We start from the raw sequence: 27963 nt of genomic DNA on the forward strand, positions 1-27963 counted from the left end.
TATGGAATTGTGTGCCAACCTGACCTCTGTACAACACAACTGATGGTCGCAAACACAGAAGAAGTCATGTCTTTCATCTCTGCAATATAGAAAAGAAGCAAGAAAAAACATCAAATTAATAGGTGTGTCCAGACTTTTTTGACTGGTGCTATAACAGCACAGGAATATGGTGGACTCTATAATGTGAATCAAATGGACCTCACTAAAGTCAGTGGTGTTCATCTGGCGCCGTTGCTTACCGTCATATGATGGATCGAGTGCCACAGTTATTTTCATTATTCTGCTCTTATAAATGCAGCTGTGATAGTTGCCTCCAGAGTTGCTAAAAAATTAGTAGGCTTCCTCGCACCTAACTAACTTTCCTTTTTAACCCTTTCCAATCCAATTTGTATCCTGGTTTTCCTAGGGGGCTTTCTCTTGTTCTGCCGTTATACAGCGGCGCTATATGCTGGCTAAAGCCAGTACTGCATGAGGTGACACGTTGGATAGGCTCTGACAGCAGAGAGGCTGGCAATATACAGTAAGAGAACCCCGACGGATGTCTTCCAACATCAGAGCTGTACAGCCTTAAATCATAATGTCTTCAGAGGTCAGACAGTGGATTGGAAAGGGTTAAGAGGTTTTCTAGGCAAAAGCTATTTATGACTTATCTTCAAGATACCGTAGGTCATCAATAGTTCATCGCTGGGGACCTTCCGATCGGAGCATTCAGAAATCAGCTGATCGCCTAGCCCAGGGGTCCCCAACTCCTGTCCTCAGGGACCCCCAACAGGTCATGTTTTCAGGATATCCTATAGTAACAACATCTGTGGCAATGTCTGAGGCACTGACAATAATTACATCACCTGTGCAATACTAAGAAAATCCTGAAAACATGACCTGTTGGACGGTCCCTGAGGACTGGAGTTGGGGAACCCTGGCCTAGCCTGCTGTCATTGCAGGAGGTCGGATGTCGTCATGGAAGTCCGTTCTGGAATTGCCATAGTTTGCTTCACTCGCATGGGAGCTAAGGTCAGTTATTGCACTTCTGCCTCCAACACTCGGGTAGGACGCAGAAGTGTAATAGAAGGCTTCAGTTCCTATTGATTTCACTATGGCACTTCCACTTCTGACCCACATGACAACGTCTGCAGTGACAGTGGCCCGGATGATCAGCTGATCACTGGGGATCCCAAGCAGCAGGTCCCCGGCGATTAGCTATTGATGAGGATAGGTCGTCAATAGTTTTTGCCTGGGAAACCCCTTTTAAGAATGAAGACTTTTTTTCCCCCTGAACCCATTATTTTAATAAGCTTCAAGGATCTTCCTATTATTCGGTATTTGTTATTTTATTTTGCTTAGTTTTCAGTGTATTCTTTTCATGGAACAAATGAGGTTTTAATAAATTACTGCAGTCTGTGAAAATCCTAAACTGATCACTTCCCAATGATTATTTCCTATGAAAAACCCTTCTCCAATGCAAGTTATTTTTTCATTTACACGGGTCAACACAGAATTCGTAACGTGATAAGTGAGTTGGTTTTCTATATAGAGTTGTTTTTTTTCCCCTGAATTGAAAAATGAAGAATTATTCTACCTCTCTTAGATTTGAAGCTGCAGACTCTTTAACCCTTTGCAATCCAATTTTGGATTCAGGGTTTCCTAGGGGGCTTTCTCTTTCTGCCATTATACAATGGCGCCATCCGCTGGCTAGAGCCAGTACTGCGGTATGGGACATGCTGGAGAGGCCCCCAACAACAGAGCAGCCAGTAATATACAGTAAGAATACCCTGCCGGACGTTTTCCGGCATCGGAGCTGTACAGCCTTCAATCAGAATGTCTTTAGACGTCAGACAGTGGATTGGAAAGGGTTAATGGAGAAATCATATATAGCATTCATGACCTATTTTATAGACCATTCTTTAAAGTTGTTTAGACCCAGAAAGAGTGGAAAAAACAAACTTCACTAATCCCAGGCTAGAAGAATGTTCTCCATGAACCACTTGTTGATCCAGAGAAAGCATACTTACTCCCACTCCATGTAAATCTTGGTCTCAAAGAATTGTATTCAAATTATTGTCGAACTGCACATAGATTTACATACTTAAAGGGGCACTAACTTTTCAGACAACTTATGCTCATCCACTAGCTTATGTTAGTCTCACCATTTCTGTGATATACATGCATTAAAAATGTTGTTGTTTTACTGCTGTAAATAATGTTTTAAGTGGCTGCCACTAGGGGTCTCCATTCCAGCTTCTCTGCAATCCACTGTCTGTTAGGGACAGAACTTCTGTAGTAACAAGGACAGCAAGGTTTCCTTGGCATTTGAGGGAGGAGCTATCTTCCCAGGGACACTGCCGTACACTCAGAGGCTGCAGTCTGACAGATCTGCAGGCACTGTGATACCTATTTCCACAATTTCTGCCTTTTGCTGGGTTTGTATGTTTATGTGCAAATTATTTTCGGTTTACTCATCATTTGGCCAGAATGCCTGAATCGTTCTGGGAGAGCAGAGAGTGATCATTCAGATGCAGGCCCACGTTTTGCACCACAGACTGTCCAATGCAGCATGGAAAGTCGGGGCAAGGAAGTGCAGGACAGTGTATGACTGGCAAAATACTAGGCTAGCTGCACTCCCCCTCTCTTAACCCCTTGAGTGGCAGGTTTCCTACCACCCTGTCGTGCCCACCAGGGCAGGTTTTTTAAAATGGTCTAATCATTGAATTTCAACTAGTTTTGCAGTTGCGTCTCAAGAGCCATAACTTTTTCATTTTTCCATTGACATGGCCATATAAGGGCTTGTTTTTTGCGGGACAAGTTGTGATTTTTTAAACAGGGGGGAGGAAAAAAAGAAATGGGGAAAAAAGAAAAAAGGGGCCATGTCATTAAGGGGGTTAAATAATGTATTAACTTCCTTCTCTGGGTCATTACGACACACACGGATACCACATGTGTGATTGTATTTTTGATTTTTTACAAAGTAAAGGGAGACAAGTGTTTTTTTATTTTTTTAATAATTTTTTTTACTTTTTTTTTTTAAATTTTTTTTAAATTTTTTATTTTTTTTTGTCCCTTTAGGGGACTTCCACAGGGACCCATCAGGACCCCTGATCACATTCAAGGGGTCCGATGGTGACAGCCCTTTACATGCTGCAGTGACAGCCCTTTACATGCTGCAGTCACATAGACTGCAGCATGTAAAGGGTTAACACAGCAGAGATCGGAGGTTTTCTCTGATCTCTGCTGTAAGAGCAGGTACCTAGCTGTCCTCTGACAGCTAACAACCAGCTCTCCCTGCCACAGAGACCATCGGCTTGCTTCTGACAAGCCCATGGTCTCTATGGCAACCTGTAAACAAAGCAGGACATTGCCGACACGTCGGCAATATCTTCGGCTGGTTTTTCAAAGCCCTTGCTTTGTTCTCTGTGGGTCTGTGCAGGCAGAGCACAATGTCACAGCTTGTGGCATTGTGCTCTGCAGCTCCCATAGTTATACATAGCCCGGAAATCTTCCGGGCTATGTTGCTATGAGCAGTGGAGCTCGTCCCCGGAAATTTTCCGGGCGTGCCACTCAAGGGGTTAAAGTGGATTGCAAACAGCAGGGTAACAGAAACAAGTTCTGAAAATCAGAACTTGCAGACAGCGCAAACAGCACAGGTAAGGAGAACGTGGTGTATTTTAGAAAATTTGTTGAAAACGCAGGTAACCTTTTCATGATAAATATTCCTGAAGATTAGTGATTCAAAGATAAGAGGAAATCTGCATAGGACCCCACGTAGGAGAAGTGATTCAAGATGATATCTTCACTTGTAAGTGTATTCAAACTGAAAGTGTTGGATGGGTGTTTTTAGGAAAACCCAAGCGCCCAATTTTGGTTCGTGAAATACACTGCGTTTATACTGCATGTATATGTCTATATTTGGTACATATGCATTTTTTTGTGTGCATATTCATTGCTTTTTCACATGCACAAAAAAAGAAAAAGCAAGAGGGACCAATTTATGTCACACCCAGCCAGCTCAAATATCCCCCACACACAGAACACCAGCTCCCAGCAGCACAACCTAACACGCATCCTATTCTTGGATATACATTGCATTTATTGCTCTACTTTCCTCATTTTAGTATAATTTGCTTTGCAATCAGCATACACACCTATACACACATTTGTGTGCATTCACACAAAATAGGTTTGTTGCATACATTTCTGGTCCCGAAAACCATACTTTATATAAAGGGGTTATCCAGGGTTAGAAAAACATGGCTACTTTTTTCCAAACACAGCGCCCCCCTTGTCCAGATGGTTGTGTGTGGTATTGAAGTGTATGGGAGCTAGACTGCAATACCAGACATAACCTATGAACAAGGGTGGCTCTGTGTTTAGAAGAAAGCAGCCATGTTTTTTCTAACCCTAGACAACCCCTTTAAAAGTGCATGCACATTTCTGCAAGGACCAATGGAATTGTTACAAAGATGCCTGCAAGAACTCTGCCGTGTGTGAATGTACAGCAGGTTTTCTACACTTCTACAATTATATAATCCTATCAGCACTCTGGGGAAAATAGAAAACCAATGATCCCACAACTGGATCTCAAAATCTGATCAATTCGATCACCTTAAAGTAACCCTCTGGTTTTGGGACAAAATTCTCTCCTGCGACCAGAGGAGGAGGGGGTATATTACCTGCAGTTGTTCTTCTCTGCTGCCCCTCTATGATCCACCAGTTCCAGGTCTTGCTTTCAGTTATCTGAAATGTCTGATGCAATTTTCAGGCTACAGTGCATTGGTAGTGCTGGGAGTGCTAATACTATACCTGTTCTCTGATTGATCAGAGCTGTTCATGTGATCAGCACTGGCCAATCAGAGAGCAGTGTACTGTGTGCATTAGCTAGACAGAAAATTGCTGGACATCGAAAAGTAGGACCTAGAGCCATCAGATTACAGGGGAGGCAGAGAAGAATAATGGCAGCTAATCTATTCCTCTGCCTCTCATGTCCCAGAACAAAATGATGTCCCAAAACTGGAAGGTCACTTTAAGGATTTTTCCAATTGGGAGACGTGTAATGTGCACGATATTTGTGAACCCTGGGGCTCAATTTTTAGAGCTTTGGACATTTATAGTTTAACCCCTTGAGTGGCAGGTTTCCTACCACCCTGTCGTGCCCACCAGGGCAGGTTTTTTAAAATGGTCTAATCATTGAATTTCAAGTAGTTTTGCAGTTGCATCTCAAGAGCCATAACTTTTTCATTTTTCCATTGACATGGCCATATAAGGGCTTGTTTTTTGCGGGACAAGTTGTGATTTTTTAAACAGGGGGGAGGAAAAAAAGAAATGGGGAAAAAAGAAAAAAGGGGCTATGTCATTAAGGGGTTAAATAATGTATTAACTTCCTTCTCTGGGTCATTACAACGCACATGGATAACACATGTGTGATTTGTATTTTTGATTTTTTACAAAGTAAAGGGAGACAAGTGTTTTTTTAATTTTTTAAATAATTTTTTTACTTTTTTTTTTTTTAATTTTTTTTAAATTTTTTATTTTTTTTTGTCCCTTTAGGGGACTTCCACAGGGACCCATCAGGACTCCTGATCACATTCCAGGGGTCCGATGGTGACAGCCCTTTACATGCTGCAGTGACAGCCCTTTACATGCTGCAGTCACATAGACTGCAGCATGTAAAGGGTTAACACAGCAGAGATCGGAGGTTTTCTCTGATCTCTGCTGTAAGAGCTAGTACCTAGCTGTCCTCTGACAGCTAACAACCAGCTCTCCCTGCCACAGAGACCATCGGCTTGCTTCTGACAAGCCGATGGTCTCTATGGCAACCTGTAAACAAAGCAGGACATTGCCGACATGTCGGCAATATCTTCTGCTGGTTTTTCAAAGCCCTTGCTTTGTTCTCTGTGGGTCTGTGCAGGCAGAGCACACTGTCACAGCTTGTGGCATTGTGCTCTGCAGCTCCCATAGTGATACATAGCCCGGAAATCTTCCGGGCTATGTTGCTATGAGCAGTGGAGCTCCTCACGGAACTTTTCCGGGCGTGCCACTCAAGGGGTTAAAGGTGCCCACCCACTAGCGTTTTTTTACTGCGAAATTCGCAGCGTTTTTTTTTTTTCTGCAGGGGTCTTTGGGCTATGGGACATGCAAAGCTAAAATCGCGATCGCGCAAAATCGCGATATCGCGGTAAATCGCGATTTTGCGGGATCGCGATTTTTACATTACAAGTCCCATAGACCCCCTGCAGAAAAAAAACCTGCGAATTTCGCAGTGAAAAAAAAACGCCAGTGGGTGGGCACCCTTACTCTCCTTCTCCAAATGTCATTTGTCTATTTGTGCCTAAATTGGTGAGCCTGTTTTAATGCAATATATCAGACTCTCCCATCCCTTTAACTAGCTTGTATCAACTTCCACAACCCTTTCCTGTGTTGTATGACCATTGTGGTAATTCATCAAAGGCTGTCCCTTTCAGGCAGAAAAGCTGTCATCTCTCTGCATCCCTGACAAAAGGCTAATTTTGCTAAGTAAAGCCTTGGCCAGCCACATGTAGTATTAAATCTGCTGACTGTGCACACAAGGACCACATAGGATGCAGAATTACATCTCGATCAGTTTAGTACGTTTGTTAAAAGCTATATAATGCTTTTTGCATTGATTTTTTTTATTTTTTTTTTTACTTTTTTAATATTCATTCCCTTTCTAAATACAAAATTAAACTACTTTTTAAAGTTTTCATTAAAACTTCCTATCATCTTGCCGTTGTAGAGTCTGTGTAACAGCTGTACATATTTAGTTGTGCTACTGCTGGTGACATGCATCTGGCTCCTGACTGCTGCATATTCAGTCTGTAAATGCTCTAAAAACTCATAGCATTTTCTTTCCTTTTTCTCCTCATTTAAAAATGTTATAAAAGTTTTTCCATACATTATACAGTACATTAACCCCTTCATTAGCAGGTTTATTATTACCATGTCATGCCTCACAGTGCAGTTTTTTTAAATGAGTTATTTCAGCACTAGAGCTGTCCACGGAAATCTTCCGGAGTTCAACTGCATGGTCTGTGTAGCAAGCCCCGGAGATTTTCTGGGCGTGCCACTAAAGGGGTTAAACTGTACCATATAAAAATAAACAACTCGTACTGCAAACAACAAGCACTCGCATGGCTATGTCAATGGAAAAGTAAAGGTTCTGGAATAAAAAATGAAAAATAAAGAGATTGTATAGATAAATAGAATTTATATATAATCCAAAACTTTGCTACTGTGTATATAATTTTGGGGATCTTTTGTAGCCATCGATGAATGGAAACATTCTATGTCTCTGTTCACATCTCGCACCAAACATGTCTATAGCCCCAATGAACCCAACGTATGCCAAAAGTGTGTCCTTGTAGCAAATGCTGCCCTGGTATGCATCAGCAGACTTTATTTGTGAAGAGTAGTCTGCTGTGTAATTCTATATAGAGGAAGACAATAGAAAAAGAGGTATATGGAGTTAACAGCCAAAGTATGTGTATGCAGTAGCATACATGGGAGGCTTCTGTTGGAGGTATATGCCGGGGAATAGTACCAATGTATACCTCTGTAACATTACAGCGCTGATGCAATTAGTCCTGTCTCTTCCAGACAACCTCTATAAAGTTTGGGAGCCACAGGTTGCCTTCCACTGTTCGCTAGCAGCTGTACATTACAACTTCCAGAGCTCAGAAAATTAGCATTATCCTATGTGAGCACAGCAAGAACTATAGCAGCGGTTTAATAACCTTATGAAAAGAAAAATGGCACCACCTACTGGTAATAATGGGAATTGGACTTAAAAACAAAACCCTAATTGTGTCTTCAGTATTTCCCCTTTGAACTGTCCAGTTGAGTTGGATAATAATAGTAGATGTGATTACAGACCAGTAGCAGTCTTGTGGGCCAATAGACACAGGGACTCCCTATAGGTGAAATGTGTAATGGACACAAACTGCAGACTGCATTATTTTTCCATCCAATTAAAACCAAAACCTGACGGAATGGAAGCTTTTCCGTTTTTTTGAACTCCATTGAAATCAATGGGGGCAAAAAATGAAACCGTTTTTTTTTTTTTTTTTTCAGTTTTGTTTGTTTGTCTCCTCCAAAAACGGATCAGAGAGACGGAAACCCTGAGCTGAGCCTAACGCAGGTGTGAGAGCAGCCTTACCTGGCTTCATCATCCGTCCGCTGCATGTGCTTTTTCTGTATAGAGAAATCTTCTGTTTTTAGCACCACTGGGAGTTGAAGAGTATGGCTGTTTACAGATACAGGGATGGCGGATATCGCCTTGTATATCATTAGATTCTGGATCCTGGTCCATTACTAACCTGCACTTTTTGTGTCCTTTTCAGATTTAGTTAAAAGAATAGCGCAGCAGAAGCTCGGTGAATCGCGCAATGACTACCAAAAGGTAATGTATACGACACCTCCAGTTTTTACTGTATTCTGTATCTATGTTAATGGGATGAAGAAACTGAAAAAGAAATGCAGCCAATTAATGTGAAACAAATAGCGCAAGTATCCTACAAAGTCAGACCCTACTACTGTATTCCCTTTCTAACATATTCTAGTATTAAAGTAACACTAAACTTTTAAAAAAGGAAAAAAAAATAGGGAAAATAAGTATACGGAATACTTTAGGCAATAAAAGGTAAGCTTGGCCATGATGTCATCCGATATTAGAACCAGAATTCCTGGGGAGAAACTTTTCATTTTCCGGATGCAAGTTTCCAATATTTATTCACTTCTAGGGTTAGTGTGCCTTTACCTCCCGCATGTCAGCAGGGACCTGTCAGCAGCCGGAGGAGTCTGTTTACTACATGACTGGATTACGCATAAACTGACCATTCTGGAACATCTTTTCTTAGGACCCTACACTGTGACGTTCTTCTGTTAGAACACCCTGAAATGTATGAATTCACTGATAGCTGGGTGTTGGCGATGTGTCCTTGCAAAGTCAATTTAAAGCACTTTTAGATGGAACGATTAGTGCTCAAAAAATCACTAAAATGAGCGAAATATCCGTTTGGTGTAAACGAGAGCCAACGCTTAAATAATGAATGATCATTCACTTTTTGTTCAGTGTTCACTTTATGCAGCATTAAAATCATCGTTGGCTCGTTCACTGATTGTTCGGTTTAAACAGCGCTCATTTAGTCGTTGTCAGTCACTTATGCGGAATGTGAATAAGGAACGATTTTCATTTGAACGAGCCAACGACGTATCTACTTGTCTAAACAGGCTACTGGAGAGCGAACCAGCTAGCCGTGACGTCACTCGCTCGTTCAAACGGGAATCGGCTTGTTTAGGAGGATCCTTATTCTTACGTTTCTCGGAGGAAAAATAGAGGAACAGCAAAGTACGGGGTGATGAGAAAAGATGATGCAGAATTATGGTTTCATAGGGAATAAAGGGAAATAACGGAAACGGACAAAGAGGACATGAAAAATGCTTCTGTATAAACTGTAATGTGAATGGCTGATATCTGGTCAGATGAGAGAGAAGAGCAGTCGCCACAATAGTTCCCGCTGGGAGATGTCGTCACGTCTTCCCAGGCTTCTGAAGTTATTACAGGTGATCTTCCCAATTTAAAACCCTCATAACTCGCATTTAATGTCACTCGGAGACATAAACTTGATACCAATGGAAACAAAAACTCAAGAAGTTTTTAATTTGGAGATAAATCGCCACACAGTTTGCGTTTCTCAAGCTGCAGAGGTAAAATGATAGCTGTGCTGTGATTGGTTGCTATGGGCAGCAAGGACCGGCTTACTGTTAGACAATTTTGCTAAATAAGGCCTAAAAAGTTTTATTCTGCCGTAGTTGTCCCTAGGGGAATATGAGACAAATGGCTGCCAACAAAGACTGGAAAGCGATTTGTGTCCTTGATTTTCACATCGACCAGATAGCTATGTGGAGCGACTCCCCCAAGGTGAATGTGTTTTGCGCTATAACCTGTAGGAAAGTGTCCGGCCCCCTTCTTTTTCCACGAGGAAACAATCATAGTGATTTTGTTCCAGGACACTAGATATAGCTTCTGGCGTGGCTGGAAAGGAAAGCCCAGGCTTCATCTTCCAACAGGATGGGGCATTCCCTCCATTATCACAGTGAAGTCAGAAGTGAGCTCAACAGGGGACTACTAACCAGATGGGTTGGCCCTACAGATCATGACGATAGTGGTCTTCTCCCTTGGCCACCATGTTCCCTGAACATTACACCTTTTGATCTTTTTTTTCTTCTTTCTCTGGTGTAGTGTTAAAGCTAGTCTACATGCCCCCCTACCACCCACCATGTGTGATCTGCGAGGACACCTCACAGAAGCCATTGTATCAGTCAATCGTGATACGGTACAACATGTATGGCAGGAACTTGACTACAGGCGCCATGTGTGTCAAGTGACAAACGGGGCCACAATGACCACCTCTGATGTGCAAAACCTTTTTCATGTTGTGCAACAAAACTCTCTAAGACCATTTCTTCAATGAGCGATCTTAGTAATATATCCCTCAACACATGATGCGTCTAATACATGAAGAGGCGCGAGGCTCTTCACATATTAGGCACATTTTGTCATCTCCACGTGCCTTCACAGAAATCGGATCTGGCGTACATTTCTGGCGCAATTTAGGCCAGTTTCTATCATAAATTATACATGAATTTGCTGGTCCATGGCAGCCACACTCTCTCCCAATAGCGCATAAAATTTGCAAACTTTTTTCTCAAAACCTGATTTACGCACAAATGTGACTTTTTTTTTTTTTACACCGAAAGTTGGTGTAAAAGGTTTCATGAATGTCTATAACCCATGTGTAGCAAATGAATGTAACCGAGTTCCGATTTATTCATGATCTGCTGTTTCTATCACTAATGTCTTTGTTGTATCCATCCATGAATTGTTTAACCTGACATTGAGCTGCATCTTCATTACATGCTGCCTACCACCGCGATGCCTTCTGCAGCCGGAGAACGTTGTTCTGACTCTGCAGGTAATCTCATCCAGTTACATTGTAAGCCAGTAACGTGTCAGTGGGATGTCTAATGTCCGATGAGCTCTCGCAGGGAGGAATTCTGCTCTCAGGCAGCACTGACAATACAGGCCGAGTCTATGCTGCAATATCCAGCGTACCCTAGAGATTGGTTGTACATAATAATACTATTGCCGCATTCAGGTGCTGGAGCCAGCAAAAGGGGGATTTTACAATGTATATCCTGTAGCTTATGTAGCAAATCAAAACTGAAAGGAGTTATCCAACCCTCAGGGTAGGCGATCAATACCTGATCATTGGGGTCCGCCACTTATGGTTCCCATCGAAGAGCTGATTGAAGAGGACACGGCGCCTCTGAGAGCACCGCAGCCTTTTCAATGTTTACATCTGAGCAAGATCGTACTCGTACTGCAGAACATTGTATCATTGATAGCAGTCGTTTTGAGTACTAAAGGCAGGTAGAACACCGTATAGCGGCGGTCTGAGTACTAAGTATGTACACGATCGCGCTCAGTAAATATTGAAGAGGCTGCAGCGCTTTAAGAAGCACCGTGTCCCCTTGAAGCACCTAATCGGCAGGGACCCCAAGGGGAGACCCCACTGATTAGATATTGATGACCTATCCTGTGGACAGGCCATCAATCCTAAAAGGTTGGTTGACCCTTTCATTCCAGTGAGACAGCTCCTACACCTGCCTTGGAGGTGGGCATCTTAGACTGACCCCAACTCCATTTCATCATCATTGGTGTTGCTCATTGTGATCAGTGGGGTGGTAAAATCAAACAGATTTTTGCTAAATCAGATTGGCTCATCCGAATCAGATTTTTAGCAAAAATTGCCAAAATATTCACTTTCTGCTTGGAGCAGGAAGGACTGGTGTGTTGGCTTAGCATTTCTACCTTGCAGTACTGGAGTTCTAGGTTTGAATCTGACCTTGATGGGGATTTGAGTCTGGGATCCTACCACTGCAGGGCAGCACTGCTAGCCACTGGGCCACCACCACCACCTCTACTGTTGTTCAAGGGACATTTTGGAAACCAAATTAGAAACCCAGATTTTTACTCCTATTGATGTAAATGGAATTGGTAGTCTCTTTTCACAATTATTTTTTTAAAATCAGGTTGGACACTCCCGACCTGACCATTTCAATAATCCCTCAATATTAATCATGATCAATGGGAATATGTGCCAAGTAAGCTCCCCTGCCTGGTGCTGAGGTACTTTGGATCCACCACATAAAGTGATTCTGAGGGTCTACCTCCCAGCTACACACAACCTGCTTGTGTAAACTTTTATATGTACAGTAACCTTTACTGCAATGCCTAAGTATCATTACACATGGAGACAAACTACTATATCTCATTCCGTTTGCAGTCAACTCTGAACAGGATTGTTTATAGCATTGCAACCAACATCCAATGCTTTACTGTGTTAGCCCAACCCTATCTATAGGTACCAACACTGGCAAAAGCCATGGGGGGGGGGGGCACTATTCTTCCCTTGGCAGCTGGGTAGTGGAGGTGGGAGGGTGGGGCAGAAACCTTCTCATATATTGGGATGGTAGATGTTGTGATGGGGACAAGCAATTTTTACTTTTCTCAGATTGGGTCTGTTTCCATATATCCTTTTTTTTTTTCCCACTTGAGGCAAACCTATGCTAGAACTGAAGCCATAGTTTTGTGTGAGAGTGTCCATGGCATCCGGCACATCAGTTGTGACCCCAAATATCTGCCCATGCTGGAGAGATAAACAACTGCACTCAGCATTTTATCGTCCGCCTATGGAGGTTGGATATTGGTTCTCCTCATCTGTTGCTATGAATGATTGTTGGTCAGGAAAGAAGTCATTAAAAATAGCGTTTACAGTACTTGACCTATATACATAAATGTACAGTCAAAGGGTGTAATCATAATGGGGCAGAAGATGTGATAGCACCCAGGCCAGAGAGTCTTAGGGGGCACATAAGGTCTTTCTTCCCCATATAAGAAGACCAGTACTATAAATTAAGCTTTATAGCTGGCTCAGTTCTAGACTTTGCACTGGGAGTCAGCAGCTCAAAGGGACGACACAGAGTGTTAAGGTAGCAGTATGCAGTCCTAAGCGCCTGCTCCCGACCTGAAGTTTGCGAGTTCCATCCCAGCATGGTTCAGGTAGCCAGCTTAAGGTTGACTCAGCTTCCCTTCCTTCCGAGGTCGGTAAAATGAGCACCCAGCTTGCTGGGGGGTAATAAATAAAATAAATTATCTGAAAGTGGAATAAGTTGGCGCTATACAAATAACAAGTCCTCCCTTACTGTAGGTCATGAGAAATCCTGAAGCACAGCAATTGAAAACAATAATTAGTATCAGCTTGCTTGACGCAATGGCGCAGTATAGCCTGGAGGATATCCAGGCATCAGTTAGAGGCTCTGGTGTAACCACTCATTTATTTTACTGCCAATATCAATTATTTCTGATTATGGTGAATCACTTGTAACCTTGAGTCCTGATGAAGGAGACACCTGTAAAGCAAGAGGCGCTCTGAGCAGTAGCTGAGCATTTCTGGCTGAGATCACAGTAGAAATATCTAAATTGATGTATATTTTTTTTTAGATCATTTTTTGGAATATTTGTCCTTTTAAACAGCTGCTGCTTTTTTAGAATGACCTTTCTATGTTTGCCCTCTGTATTGTTTATCAGGAAAGGATTAATTACATAAGTGGTTGGTTTACTTCTGAATGAATCTATGGGATGGAGCTTAAAGGGGTTCTGTCATTAGAAAAAAAAAATCAATACTTACCTATTCCTCCCCCCTCGGTCTTCTTACTGCATCTTCTTCTCGACGACCTTTTTCTGGCTCCTCCAGTCCCCCAGGTCACCTCACCTCCAGCCTGGCGGATCCTCCTCTTCCTGTTTTAGTGCATCCATTAGCTGCAGTTCACTTCCTGCAGGGAAGTGAACGCTACATCACTAGTGATGTAGCGCTCACGGCACGGAATGATGAGTCCTTGGCAGCCTGCTTTAGCATAAACTATATGAAACACTAGCAGCGAGACATTGCGCATGCGCAGTTGCGCTAAAGCAGGCTGCTGAGGATTCGGCATTCCCTGCTAGGCAGCGAATGCTACATCACTAGTGATGTACATTACCCTGCCAGAAATAGAATGCCGAGAATAGACTCTTTGTCACAGGAAGAAGAGGATCCGGACGGCTGGAGGTGAGGTGACCCGGGGAACTGCAGGAGCCAAGAGAATTTTGGCGAGGAGAAGATCTGATAAGAAGACTGCTGAGGGAGGAATGGGTAAGGTTAGAATTTTTTTTTTAATGACCGTTCGAACCCCAATAAAGGGGTATTCGCATCTCACCCAATCATGGCCCCGATTTAGAATACGGTACAGTACTAGGAAAGTCAGGAATTACATAAACAGCAGAACGGGGTGTCTTAGGGTACTTTTACATGAGCTATCAGCTAAAAAATCACCCATTTTGACCCATGTAAAAACGTTATCCGTCAGGGCACTGAGTGAGAAATCGCTCACTAGTCCCTTCATCTTGGCTCACTGAAACAAAGCGACGAATGAATGACTTCTCGCTCTGTGTAAACAGGTAGTCGTTTATCTCTGAACAACTACCTGTTCACCGTGAATGGAGGCGGACGACCTGAAAAGATCCACTCCGCCTCCATTTATTGAACAACTGTCCACAGGAGCGCTAGTAGTTGGGATGGCTGTTCGATGCTTAAGCATCTGACCATTGTTCCATGTACAAGAACCCTTTGCATTGTTTCCTTAACTCCCACCTAGGTGAATGGGAGTTATGGAAACAGTGTAGCACAGCAGAAACAGTGTAGCTTGCTGTGCTATACTATTTTCGTAACTCCTATTCCATTCTATGGGAGTTACAGAAATGGCATTGCGTACCACAGCCTGCTTGGATGGTTCCATAATTCCCGGCTACTCGTGGCCACAGCATAAATGTAATGAGTCAGATTTGGAGGATACGGACATAGTGGTAGTGATGGTAAATGTCTTTCTCTCACCTGGCTACACTATAGTGAAAAGTTTGGGTGGTTAATATGTCCATACAGTCAAAGCTCTCCTATCCCATTGAAGGTGGTGGCTGGAAGTGCTGCTGCCTCTCTAACAGTTTCCGAACTGCTTATCTGGAATTTTCACCGGGCCCCCAGAATACTTGCAACCTGCACTAAGCGCATTTCTCTTCCAAGCATAAGATCCAGGGAAAATGTCTCTGTACAATCAGTGCCAACAGTGTTCAGATTATGTTTGTACACACCCTAATGACAAGGGAAATGGTAATGCCCAGTTGTCAATTTCATACATTTCCCTGAGGAATAACAGCACTGCAGCACAATAGACAGTGCTGTGGACAGCACATTAGCTCTATCTCTGGTACAGTTTCTTGTAGACTTAACCCCATTTACACGGGACAAGTGTCGGGCAAACAATGCCTGACACTCTTCCCCGCATGCACTCGCTTCCGTGCTGTTGCACAGGAGTGAGTATCATTGGCTCACAGCGTGACGGCTGCCGGAGATTTCATTCCTCACTCTCCCCCGCCCTACTCCATTCACTTAACACAGTGACCATTCAGTACTGAAATCTGCTATTTACACTGAACGCCCATCGTTGAGGATTTTTATTGCAGCCTATACGATGAGCGATGATCCTAAACAATGATCGTTCAGTGTAAACGGCAGCTGTTCAGTACTGAACTGCTGCTGTGTTAAGTGAATGGAGAGGGGTGGGGGAGAGCGAGGAGAGAAATCTCCTGCAGCCGCCCCGCCTCCCTGCTGGCCGCGCTGTTAGAGCGCCAACGATACTCGCTCCTGTGTGACAGCACAGGAGTGAGTACACACAGGGACAAGCGTCGGGCATCGTTTGCCCGGCATTCGTCCCGTGTAAATGGGGCTTAAGGTGTTCAGTTCAACCCCAACCAGAGACAATATCAGCATGGACTTTGCATGTTCTTGCCCAGTTTAATTCGACTGACCAAACTTCAATACATGTTAACTGACTTCCTCTACAACTAGCTTTAGTATGTGTTTGGTGTAAAGAAAGTCGATTATAAGCCTAGTACTTCGGCACTAATACTATGGGCTTCATTTATCAAAACTATCTAAAATAAATACTGTCTTTGTCCCTAGCAACCAATCACAGCTCAGCTTTCATTTCTGTAAATTAGGTAAAATAAAAGCTGCACTGTGATTGGTTGCTAAGAGCAACATAGACAGTTTTTGTTCCAGACAGTTTTGATAAATGAGGCCCTATGGGGTATAAAATACCCACACATTTTTGCGCAAGCAGGTATTTACGAAAAGCTTGTGACCTCTTTTCACTTTTGCATCGACCCTGCCACTTTTTCTAAAAGGTGGGTAGCTTGTTGGGAGGAGGCGTGACCGCTCCAGTCCAACAGATTTATGTATTATTTACACCAGAAACTAGCAAAACTAGCACACAGAGCTGCCTGGATGTGCTTAATACATAGAGGACCAACATCAGAAATGCCAGGCTTAGTAAATTACCCCTCTGTATTTTTGATGCGGCTGTACAAGTTAGGGAAACTGTTTTTGTGACACATTGAGAGAAGTACAAAGAAGTGGCTAATATCCACCCAAGTGGTAAAAGTTGGATTTAGGGGGGATTTCTCTGTTTTCCTTTTTTAGAGTGCTTGTGAATTATGATTGATAACCTATAATACTTCTGGGTTGGTGAATGCACCAGACTTATGATCTCCCTCAGCCTTCATGACTGGACACCAGGTTATTCGATAATAGAGTTAAGAGGGGCCTGGATGCCTTTCGTAAGCATTACAACATTACAGGTTATAATCATGGATTACTTCAGAGGGGTCGTGATCTAGGGACTATTTCGATTGCCAGATTGGAGTCAAAAAGGAATTTTTTTCCCCGTTTTTTAAATGAGGAAAATTGGCTTCTACCTCATTGGGGTCTTTTTGCCTTTGTTGGTGTCATCCACAGTGCAACTGTAGAAGAGCGCCGGTAACATAGGCCCCCGTAAATACAGGCTTGAAACAGTGGAAGAAGAAAGACATCTGCAGTAGGTGCAAGGTTTGGGGGCACCACATCTACCTTATGCCCTAAACTTGTGGTGTGCAGCCCCCGTAGGGTTCAAGTATCACGAGTGGGGAGATAAGTTTTAGAGTTGTCTTTTCTATTACGCTTCCTGTGATATTGGCTAATGATGATCTGTATCTGGTGATATTCCAGACCATACACTATGAAATTGGCTTCATCGTGGCTACAGTCCTGGGACTCCTCTTCTTCCTCTTGATGCCTCTGGTGGGATTGTGCTTCTGCATGTGTCGTTGCTGTGATAACTGCGGAGGGGAGATGCATCAAAGACACAAGAAGAATGCAGACTGCCAACGAGGATGCCTGGCCACCTTCCTCTTCGTGACGTCTATGATAATAAGGTCTGTGCTGGATGTGATTAAACTATCTGCAATCTAATTTAGAAAGTTCTTTAACTAAACAGCGAGGGGTAAAGCACATAATTTCCAAACCTTACGTACATTTAAATGGGTTCATTACACATAAGGAAATTTAAATGGTGAAACAAGCTCCCTATTACTGCACCTCACACAATTTTATACTTAGTGTGATCTATAGATAGTGAGGATTACTCCTCAACATAAAGGTTGTCTATCCTCAGACAGACCTCCTGGTTCTTGAGCATCCACAATTTTGCACCCATTCAATGGCCTCCGAGTTCTCTGGTTGGGCGGCTGCTTGTTTTTTTTTTAATGTGGTATGCAAATGCCCCTGACTGAATACCCCTACAGTTGTGGCCAAACGTCTCAAGATTGACACAAATTTCTGTTTTCACAAAGTTTGCTGCTTCAGTGTTTTTGGATCTTTTAGTCAGATGTTTCTATGGTTACTGAAGTACAACTATAAGGATTTCATATGTTTTTAAACTCTTAATGACAAATACATCAAGTTTAGGCAAATACTCAAGATTTATACCGTTGAGTTGACCCTTATTTTTCAATTTCTATATTCTTGTTTGCCCACCCACTTTTTGAGGATTAACCACAGGTCCTCAATGGGATTGAAATCGGAGGAGTTTCCTGGCCCTGGACCCAAAATGTCAATGTTTTGTTCACCGAGCCACTTAGTTATTACTTTTGCCTTGTGACATGGGGCCCCATCATGCTGAAGAAAGCATTGTACATCACCAAACTGCTCCTGGATGGTCAGGAGACATTGCTCTTGAAGGAGATTTAGATACTGCTCTTTATTCATGGAGTGTTCTTAGGCAAAATTGTGAGTGCCCCCCCCCCCCCCCCCCATACATGAATGGTCTCAGGTTGCTTTACTGTTGGCATGAGACAGGACTCGTGGTAGCACTCAACTTTCTTCTTCAGACAATCATCCTTCCAGATGTCCCAAACAGTCTGAAGGGGCTTCATCAGAGAAAATAACTTTACCCCAGTCTTCCACAGTCCAGAGGACATCTGGAAGAATGATTGTCTGGAGAAGAAAAGGTGGATTCTACCATGAGTTATGTGTCATGCAACAGTAAAGCATCCTGAGGCCATGAGAAAAATGTTTTAAAATTATGAAATGTTTATAATTGTGCTGGAGTACACCACAGAAGCATCGGCGTGAAACTATATGGCTGCTCTCAATATTCCTACTTCAAATCTCATTGCACCTATATGTATATATCAAACTCAGTAGTATTACCTGTACTGCTCACCTCCATGCAATCACAATACTTACTGTATAGCCATATTTCGCTTTATGCAATCTAGAGTAAATAAATGGGACTGTTCTCCATAGATCTAGGCTGTCAGAAATTCTGTTCTGACTCCCACTTGACATATTAGTTGGAAAATGCTCCTACTGTATACACAGGACGTGGCCATTGACTTCTGTGGACTCCATGTATGCCAAAATAGTTTATTCTTTTTATACCAGATTGAAAACCATATGTAGGGCTATACAACAATTCTACAGAATGCTCATACAGCATATACATGCAGGCCTAGTATAGGGTTCTATGGTTCCTTTTAAGGGCCTTTTATGTGGTCTGGTGATTGGGCAAGAATGTTCTTGGGAATGCATGAATGATCATTCGTTCCCCATAGTACAGTGTGAAGTCCTGGTTCTGATCTTGTTGTTTGGCGTTTCTCATTGGCACATTGTACTGCACAATTTTGCACACGAAGGGCCTGTTCATATGCGCGCAACACGCCTTCCTGAGCCTACTGAGGCCTAGATGTGTTCTTTTCTCCATGGTTTTGCGCAGCGTATTGTGCAACTCTTTGGATATTGTGCACGCATTTACACACCTCCAACAGACTTCTATGGGACCCTTTGGTGTGCAAATACATAGGAAAATGGAGTAGGTCCTGTTTTGTTTTTTTTTGTTTGTTTTTTGCACGCCATCGAAATGCACATAAAAAATCATTATGTGAAAGAACCATCAATGTGTTCTATTCTCTGCATATTGCGTGTGTATATTTTGCGCGCATAAAAAACACCCGCAGAAGCAGATCTTCGGAGGTTTTTGCCCAATCATTGGGTTGTGTTAAACACCCTTAAAGTTGCATCTATACATGACTATGGCTATATATCTAAACCACAGAGGCATCTGTATACACGCCGTGCCTCCCTCGTGCAGTGCAGTCCTGCTCAGCGCTTAATGATAAGATTATAACATTTATTGTAACCTAGTTTTCTGCAGAGAGAACAGAATTGATTATTTCCAGTGTAAATTAATTGCTGATTCTACTTATTGTATCCATCCTGTCATCCTGTTCCTCGCAGTCTTGGTATCCTTTGTGCATTTGCTGCAAATCAAAATCTTACTGACCAAATTCGAGGGTCAAAAAGACTGGTGCAAAGCAACTTTAAGGACCTGAAGACCTTGTTGGCGGATACTCCACTGGTATAGTACTCCATGCTCTGGCCTTATTTAATATCATGACCACATATAGACATGAAACCCCTCCCATCCTATGATGATAGCTGTCATTGGCTGTATATTCAGCAGTTGTGTGATATTAGCAGATACCATGGTATATAACTGCTATTGTATTTTTGCCTTTTCCTGGGGAAGGAGATCACCAATCTGCTAAGAGTAAATTGTATTTGTAACTTGTGGTTACCCTAAAGTATGTAAAATTCAGTAGTAATAGCAAAAAAAAAAGCATAGCATTGGAAATCTTCAAATGACCAGCAGAGGGCAGTATTAGCCTTAAGCAAAAACCCAGTTTATAGTTTAGTCTAAGATATAGTTTTTTATAGTTTTTTATTTCACTAGCTGTAAAATAAATTGCTTCCCATTTTATGGCTGTATTCACATAGGTGAGCGCGATCATGGGCAGTGAAAAGCTGTCTTTCATTCACTTTTCATGGATTTATGATGCATTTTTGCATTTCTTTTTTTTCACACACTATTTGCATCCGTTTTGACTGCTATGTACTTCCTGATTTTTATGTGGCCCCCATAGAAACGTGTGTTTAAAAACACATCACACAGACATGCCATTATGATGCGTTTTATTTTAAAGCTCCCATAAAAAATAATGGGTAATTCTTAAACAAAAATCGCTAATGTGAACTAACCCATTCAAATGAAAGTGTTCTTTTCCTGTGCATATTCCATCAATCTTGGAATCGGACAGAACTCGCACAGGAAAACTTGCTGATGTGAATACAGCCTACAGGCACTAGGTTATCTATTGCAAGAAGTGCAAGGCTGAAGGTGAATCTTGGGGCATCCTCACCCCATGGCCTGGTCATGCCTAGAACAATCTATGACCATGGCAGATTTTTCTTGGCTTGTTCAACATTTCAAGTCACCGCTGCAACATAAAATTGGTGGTCACTGGGGCTGCTTGCCTTCAAGACCTCTTCTTCTCAATCCGGTCTTCCAGCACCAGTTTAGCAGTTAAAACACAATTGTGATAAATCTTTGCTCCAGAGCTTGGAGACAAATCAGGAAATCTGTCCACTGAGGTGCATCACCTGTACTGCTAGTAAATGTGAACGACACCTCCAGATCTCCACAACAGCAAATATAGTAGTAGATCTTGGTGTGCCGACTTTTCTAGTAGAAAACTAGCAAATTTTCTTGGTGTATCTCCTTTAACCCCTTCAGTGGCAGGTTTATTATTACCATGTCATGCCTCACAGGGCAGGTTTTTCAAATGAGTCAACAATACAATTTAATCTCGCAAGTATTTGAAAGTACTCTACTACTTTGACAGTTGGTATTATGGCAGGGAAATCTCCGTGGCTTGCTGCGCTGAGTATGCAGTAAAAACCCCAGAAGATTTCAGATGACAGCTCAGTTCTCTGCACATTTCAGCACTAGAGCTGTCCACAGAAATCTTCTGGGTTTAACTGCATGGTCAGTGTAGCAAGCCCTGGAGATTTTCTGGGCATGCCACTAAAGGGGTTAAGCTACACTAATACAATCACGTCAGCAAACTTTATGGTACAATCACATGCCCTGATTAGATTTGTTTTATTCCCTGTTAGCAAATTGACTATGTATTGAACAAGTTCAACATCACCAAGGACAAGGCTCTGTCAGAACTGACCAGTAAGTATTTTATACCATAACAATAATCTTTAGTGATGTCGGACTTATGGGTTAACTACCAGGGTAATGGGCACAACATCTGTTATGGGGCTCAGAACCTACGGGGGTCCATCTCTAGTCAGGTGTAAGTGCAGTTAGTGAGGACTATGGCTAATGATGCTATGATCATGATGAGTGGAGAAAGTAGTGATAAGCCTTTCATGTTTCTATTAGAGAAGGGGACCTATCACTATTTCTTACACCCATGGCTACAATTCTTACTTCATGACTTGCAAGTGTTCATTGAAGAAGTTATATCTGAGTAGATTATTTGCCGATTGTCTGCGTATTTCCTCTTCCAGATGTCGGGCCTCTGTTGGGTGAGCGAGTCCATGAGCAGCTCGGGAGAGAAGTACGGCCTGCTTTTGATGGCGTTCTCAACATGGCTGGAGGTAATTAGGACTTTTATAGCCTTGGTTCTATACTTGTATGTAGTTAGCAGATGTAAATCTGGAAACCTTCTAGTTATGAAAGTCATTATTATGTTTTTATGATAGTGCCAATATGATTATTTGTATAAAGTCTCATCCTATTTGCTTGAGTCGGCATAATTGTTTGCATTACCCTCCTCTCGGCCAGCCAAATATATAAGATAACTGATGACTAGGGATGAGCGAGCGTACTCGGAAAAGCACTACTCGCTCGAGTAATTTGCTTTATCCGAGTATCGCTGTGCTCGGGTCTGAAGATTCGGGTGCCGGCACGGAGCGGGGAGCTGCAGGGGAGAGCGGGGAGGAACGGAGGGGAGATCTTTCTCACCCTCTCTCCCGCCCGCTCTCCCCTGCTCCCCGCTGCGACTCAGCTGTCAGCCGCAGCGGCACCCGAATCTTCAGACCCGAGCACAGCGATACTCGGATAAAGCAAATTACTCGAGCGAGTAGTGCTTTTCCGAGTACGCTCGCTCATCTCTACTGATGACCTAATTTCCAAAACCAGTTCCGTTAGGTCAGATAATACCTCAAACATGGAACACTCCTTCCCATGGATTCCAGCCACTGTGGCTACTTGAAAGTTGTGGGTGCCTACAGTCAATATATCTGGTAGGCAACCTTGTGAGATATCACTGGAGGGCAAGATAACCAAGCTCAGACTCACGCATTTTAGCCATGTAATTCAAGCAGAGTTGCTAGAAATATTTATAATGCTTGGCAGATCATTGGCAAAACCCGGCCGCCAAAGGACACAATGGCTGATACTGGCATGCATATCACACAACTGAAAGAACTAGTGCAAACCAGAAAAACATGGAAGGAGCTCACCTTTAGGGTCACCAAAGGTCGTGAATGACTAAACGGCTAACAACAGGTGAAATTAACAAAAAAAAGGATGAAATATTAACTTTGGTCTGTTGTTTGGGTGCTTAGCGCCATTGGAAGTGGCAAAAAGCAATTCTGTCTTGCCAAGGGTATTAAGCCACAGAACCAGTGCAGCAACTTGAATATTTCCCATGGGTAAAGGAAACTATCACCACGACTCTGGCACATATTAAAGCGCTATTCCCAAAATTGACACAGGATAAATGATAAAAGTCTGATCGATGGAGGTCTCAACGATGAGATCCCCACGATTCTGAGAATAGGGATCCCCTGTCAACCTTTCCACCTCACTGTGGGCTCACAGCTCCCCCTGCATGAGGAGGACATTGAATAGAGCGGTGGTACAGCATGCATGGTGCCACTCTATTCATTTAAATGGAGCTGACAGTAATTGTGGAGTGCAAGTGCTCGCCCATCTCCCTCTCCAGCCTCGCTCCTGCCCTTGGTCAAAATGAAATGCTTTTACAGTAAGTAAATATTTCCCGTCATTCAATCATCTTATTTTAGTTCTAGTTATAAAATAACTAAAAAACTCATTAAAAGAGATGGCAACAATTAAATTATCATAAGGAAGGATGTAGCTCGGGGGGGCTGGAGGGTCTTCTGTGCCATGTGATGGTTGTCTAGTGGGTGCCAGTAATCTACTCTGCCTTGGTTAGGGGTATATAGATACAGAGCTAGAGCAGCAAATAGAGTTTCTGAACATAACAGAAGCTATTAATAAAGTCCATTGTTTTTCACTTGTCATTGACTTGGATTATATTGATTTTGGAATGATCTGCAATAACATAATAATACTGCGGTTTACAACAAGGGATCAAAGTACAGTGAAAGATATCGAGCGCTAGCGATATCAAAGTTACTCTACCTCTTTTATATAACTAGTCCTTGGTTATATGAAATATATCAGAATTCTGTCATAGTAATTAGTCATGTCAGGCTTTATTCTATGACAGTAGATTACGTATGATCAGATCTGATACAATTGAATTAAGGCTTTAGTGCACTGACTGTAAGAGCGAAGCAACAGACACACATACCTCAGCACGCATGCACATTTAATATCTAGATAAAATTGCACAAATGTTATTTATACTAAGTGCATAAAAATGCTAGGGTTTTAGCTCCTATTGGATCAAAACATGGGAGCCCATCTGTCATATACATGTGAACCTTATTTGACTGATACCTAGCGCTAAAAGGTAGCTCTCTTTGCGTCAAAAAGCCCAAATCAAATGGGAAAGCAGGATATCTGGCCACATATTCACACTGAACAACCTGGGATAGATGGGTTAATGGAGTGCACAATAAAAGTGTATGCAGCCAATGCAATGCATACAAAATAATATAGCTTTTCCAACAAATAAATTTAAATATGAAAGTGACAAATAGAGTAACAGAAACACATGCTTTAGCACTCATACACATTTAATATCTTTATAAAATTGCACAACTGTTATTTATACTAACCGCATAAAAATGCAAGGTTCATAGTGCATGTTTTGATCAAAACATGTGGGCCAATCTGCCTCATCGAGGTGGACCTTATTGCATGGATTTCTAACTATTAAAAGACTACTCCTCTTTGGGCAAGAAAAAGACATCCAAATGAATGGGATGTTGGATACCTGGCTATGTACTCTCATTGAAGAACCTGCAACAGTTGGGTGAATGGAGTGCAAGAGTAAGAGTAGAGCAAGTGCTTAGTGTCCGCCGTTGCAGCATAATTAATTTTCAGATTATTTATCTCTGTTTTCTTTAACTTCCTGCTGAGGAGCTCTGTGTTACTCATTAGCGAAGCATAATGTCCCCATGCAGGAATGTCGAACTCTCATTACCTGTGAAGAAAAGGCAGATCCAACCAATAAAGCATATACGCGATTGGGGTCTATTTCCTGCATAATAATTCCACTGCCAATTTCTATAAATATAAAGATTAATTATTAAGGATGTATTTCCTATCGCATGGAAATTTCAAACCAGTTTACTGCTGGACTGTTATCCATAGATAATATAGATAATACTGTATGCGGAGGCATTGCATAAAGCGGGTCTCCACTTATAACTATACTACTTGCGGTAAATACTTCATGGACCGCCACATATAACTAATTTTCCTACAGATTAATAATGAAATTCACAGTTTACCAGAGTATGACATTTTAGATAGTGCTCCACATATCAGACACTGTGCATGAAGATGCAGCCAAGAGGGAACTAGAAGCTCCAAGTCAGTGAATTCTGGATGTCCTTTGTTAATAGCCGTACGGGTTTAGTAAACCACATGGCTATTAACAATCAACAATTAATTAACACTTAATTCAATTTGCAAGTTGCATTGACTCAGGACATCTTGGACATGGGATCTTAAGACTATTGTATTAGTATTTGTTGAAAATCAGCATTTGCTTATCCAATAAAATATGTATATTAAAAAGGATTCAAAAAGTTGCCTTAGAAAAATGAATAGCAGGTAAGGAGCCGAACAAAATGCAGCCACAAAGTGTGGCTATGTGCATTAGGGCCAGGGGTGTAGCTAAAGGCTCATGGGGCCGGGTGCAAAAGTTTTGCTGAGGGGCACCACAACTTCTCTTAACTCCTTAACGCAAAGGTGTAACTTGAAGCTTCTGGGCCCCAATGCAAAACCTGTAGCAGGGCCCCTAACTAGAATGCTTTATTCATCGTACTGGGCTCCTTATATGAAGAAGAGAGGCCTTGTGGACCCCTTAAGGCTCCTGGGCCCGGGTGCAACTACGTCCTCTATAGTTACACCAGAGATTAGGGCCCTTTTACACAAGAAGAGTCCTCACTGAATGAAGGCTGAGTGGACTGGGGATTATGCCGACCCACTAAATTCTTTCCACTTTCTATGTAGAGGGATTTACAGCTCAGTATCACGCAAACTGCTCCAACCAGGGGTGTAACTATAGAGGATGTGGTTGCACCCGGGCCCAGGAACATTAGGGGGCCCATAAGGCCTCTCCTCTCCATATAGGGAGCCCAGTACTATGAATAAAGCATTATAGTTGGGGGCCCTGTTACAGGTTTTGCATTGGGGCCCAGGAGCTTCAAGTTACGCCTCTGGGCCTCTAACTACTGTGAAGATTAAAAATGGGACAACTTTGTAAATGATCTTTTAAAGGGGTATTCCAGGCATTTACTATTGATGAGCTATCCTCAGAATAGGTCATCAATAGTTGATTGATGGGGGCCATCACTCAAGCCCCCCACCGATCAGCTGATCCTCTGGCCCAATGCCAGTGCAGCAGAGCTGGACTTTCGCATCTGTGGTCTACCAATGCCAAAAGTGTAGTAGCCAGTCAAATCAATAGGAGTGATTCTTTCTATTACACTTTCAGCATCGTTCCCTTTGATTTCAATGGGAATGAAGCCTTTTATTACACTTCCGGCCTTGATAACTGATGCAGACTTCCAGCCCCTCTGCACTGACAGCAGACTGGAGGATCAGCTGATACACAGGGATCCTGAGTGGCAGACCCCCTGCTAATCAACTCTTAACGGCCTTTCCTGAGGATAGCTCATCAATAGTACATACCCATTTAATTGAAAATATCCTTTTGTTATGTCTGCAGCTCTGTGGTGCCAGATGTCACCATGGTAAAAAACTAAAAACTCTTGGCCTAATTTATCAAAACTGTCTAAAAGAAGAACTGTCTTAGTTGCCCCTAGCAACAAATCAACTTCTTTCCGAAACTGCTGTGGTAAAATGAATGCTGCGCAGCGATTGGTTGCTACGGATTGGAAATATAGTTTTTCTGTTAGATAGTTTTTATAGTTGAGGCCCTCTGTATTTTATGATCCTGTCCTCCATTTATCCCCAGCTTCTTACTAACCTACTAAATATACATTTGTAAGACGTAGCCGACAGATAGATGGCATCATGCCTGCATGATGCGACTACACAGAGTTTGCAGTCTGGAACCATTGAGATACATTGATCAATAGGATTTGCAAAGCGGTTTCAAAAATTGGTTGCAAAGATTGACCGTCCCTTTAAAGGGGTTGTCCAGTTGCAATTATTGATGGGCCTAGCTAGGATCTCTGCCATTCAGGTGTTTTCTGGGTTAGTGTGCTTGTGCAGGAAATGGACAGCTCCATTCCCACTGCACTGACCTGGCTTGGTATTACAGGCAAAGTTCCCGTTGAAGTGACTGGGTGTAATGCCAAGCCTGGCCACTGCAGTGAGAACAGAGCTCTGTGCTGTTTGCAGAAATCTGCTTCATACATGAGCACATTGGCCCAGCGAACGGCTAATCGGTGCCAGTGTCCCAGGTGGCAGACACCTGCTGACCTACGATTTAGGGCCTATTCTAAGGATAGGCCCTTAATAGTTTACAACTAGACGACCACTTTAAATCTAAATATACAGCTATTCCTCAGAATACTGTATTGCTGTGAATGAACAAAATGTTTGGCTCTAAGAATTATCTGGGTCATTTTCCATCCGCTTACCATTACAACTACGATGATGAGTCTTGTTGTAGTCTGTGAATCAGTGCGTTGCTCACTATACACATCTGGTTAAATTCTGTTGTTTGGCTATTACAGTGATACTCGACTACACGGGACTTAACTTTTCCATATGTGTATGTGATGTGCAGATTTTAACTGGTCTGTGAGAACTTGTCACAGAAAGTTAGTTTACTAAGGCTTCTGTTGAGTTTAGGATAAGAGAATAATAGTTAAATACACTCATTGTCCAAAAAAATCTGGCACCTAGGAGTTGTTAGAATCGAATGACACTTTCTATATGTGATTGTAACCATGATATAAGTAAGTGATTAGATTATCAGAGCAAAGGGTTGCTGAAGACAACCCTGTTCCCCTCTGTAGCAGTCTAGATGGTGGACAACGAAACAGTTGGAGCTGCTTGTTGGATGATCAGAAGATCCTCTCTGCTTGCGGTCTGTTGAGGGTGTCCTGAGCCCCATCGCCGTTTGTGTCCTGAGGGTGTCCTGAGCCCGATTGAGGGTGTCCTGAGCCCAGTCGCCCAACAGTCTGGCCTGAATAGTGTCGGCAATTGGTCGGT

General features: G+C 42.5%; 1 protein-coding gene across 1 annotated transcript in view; it reads left to right on the plus strand.

Annotated features, from left to right (window-relative positions):
- PROM1 (prominin 1) overlaps positions 1-27963 on the plus strand; it is a 128754-nt gene that overhangs the window by 45213 nt on the left and 55578 nt on the right. The window contains exons 2-7 of the mRNA XM_066574636.1: positions 8349-8407; positions 10956-10982; positions 17208-17413; positions 19776-19896; positions 21495-21558; positions 21900-21989. Coding sequence (XP_066430733.1) covers positions 8349-8407; positions 10956-10982; positions 17208-17413; positions 19776-19896; positions 21495-21558; positions 21900-21989 — 567 coding nt within the window. The remainder of the gene's footprint in view (positions 1-8348; positions 8408-10955; positions 10983-17207; positions 17414-19775; positions 19897-21494; positions 21559-21899; positions 21990-27963) is intronic.

The sequence above is a fragment of the Eleutherodactylus coqui genome, chromosome 7, assembly GCF_035609145.1.
Source record: "Eleutherodactylus coqui strain aEleCoq1 chromosome 7, aEleCoq1.hap1, whole genome shotgun sequence".
Taxonomy (NCBI): domain Eukaryota; kingdom Metazoa; phylum Chordata; class Amphibia; order Anura; family Eleutherodactylidae; genus Eleutherodactylus; species Eleutherodactylus coqui.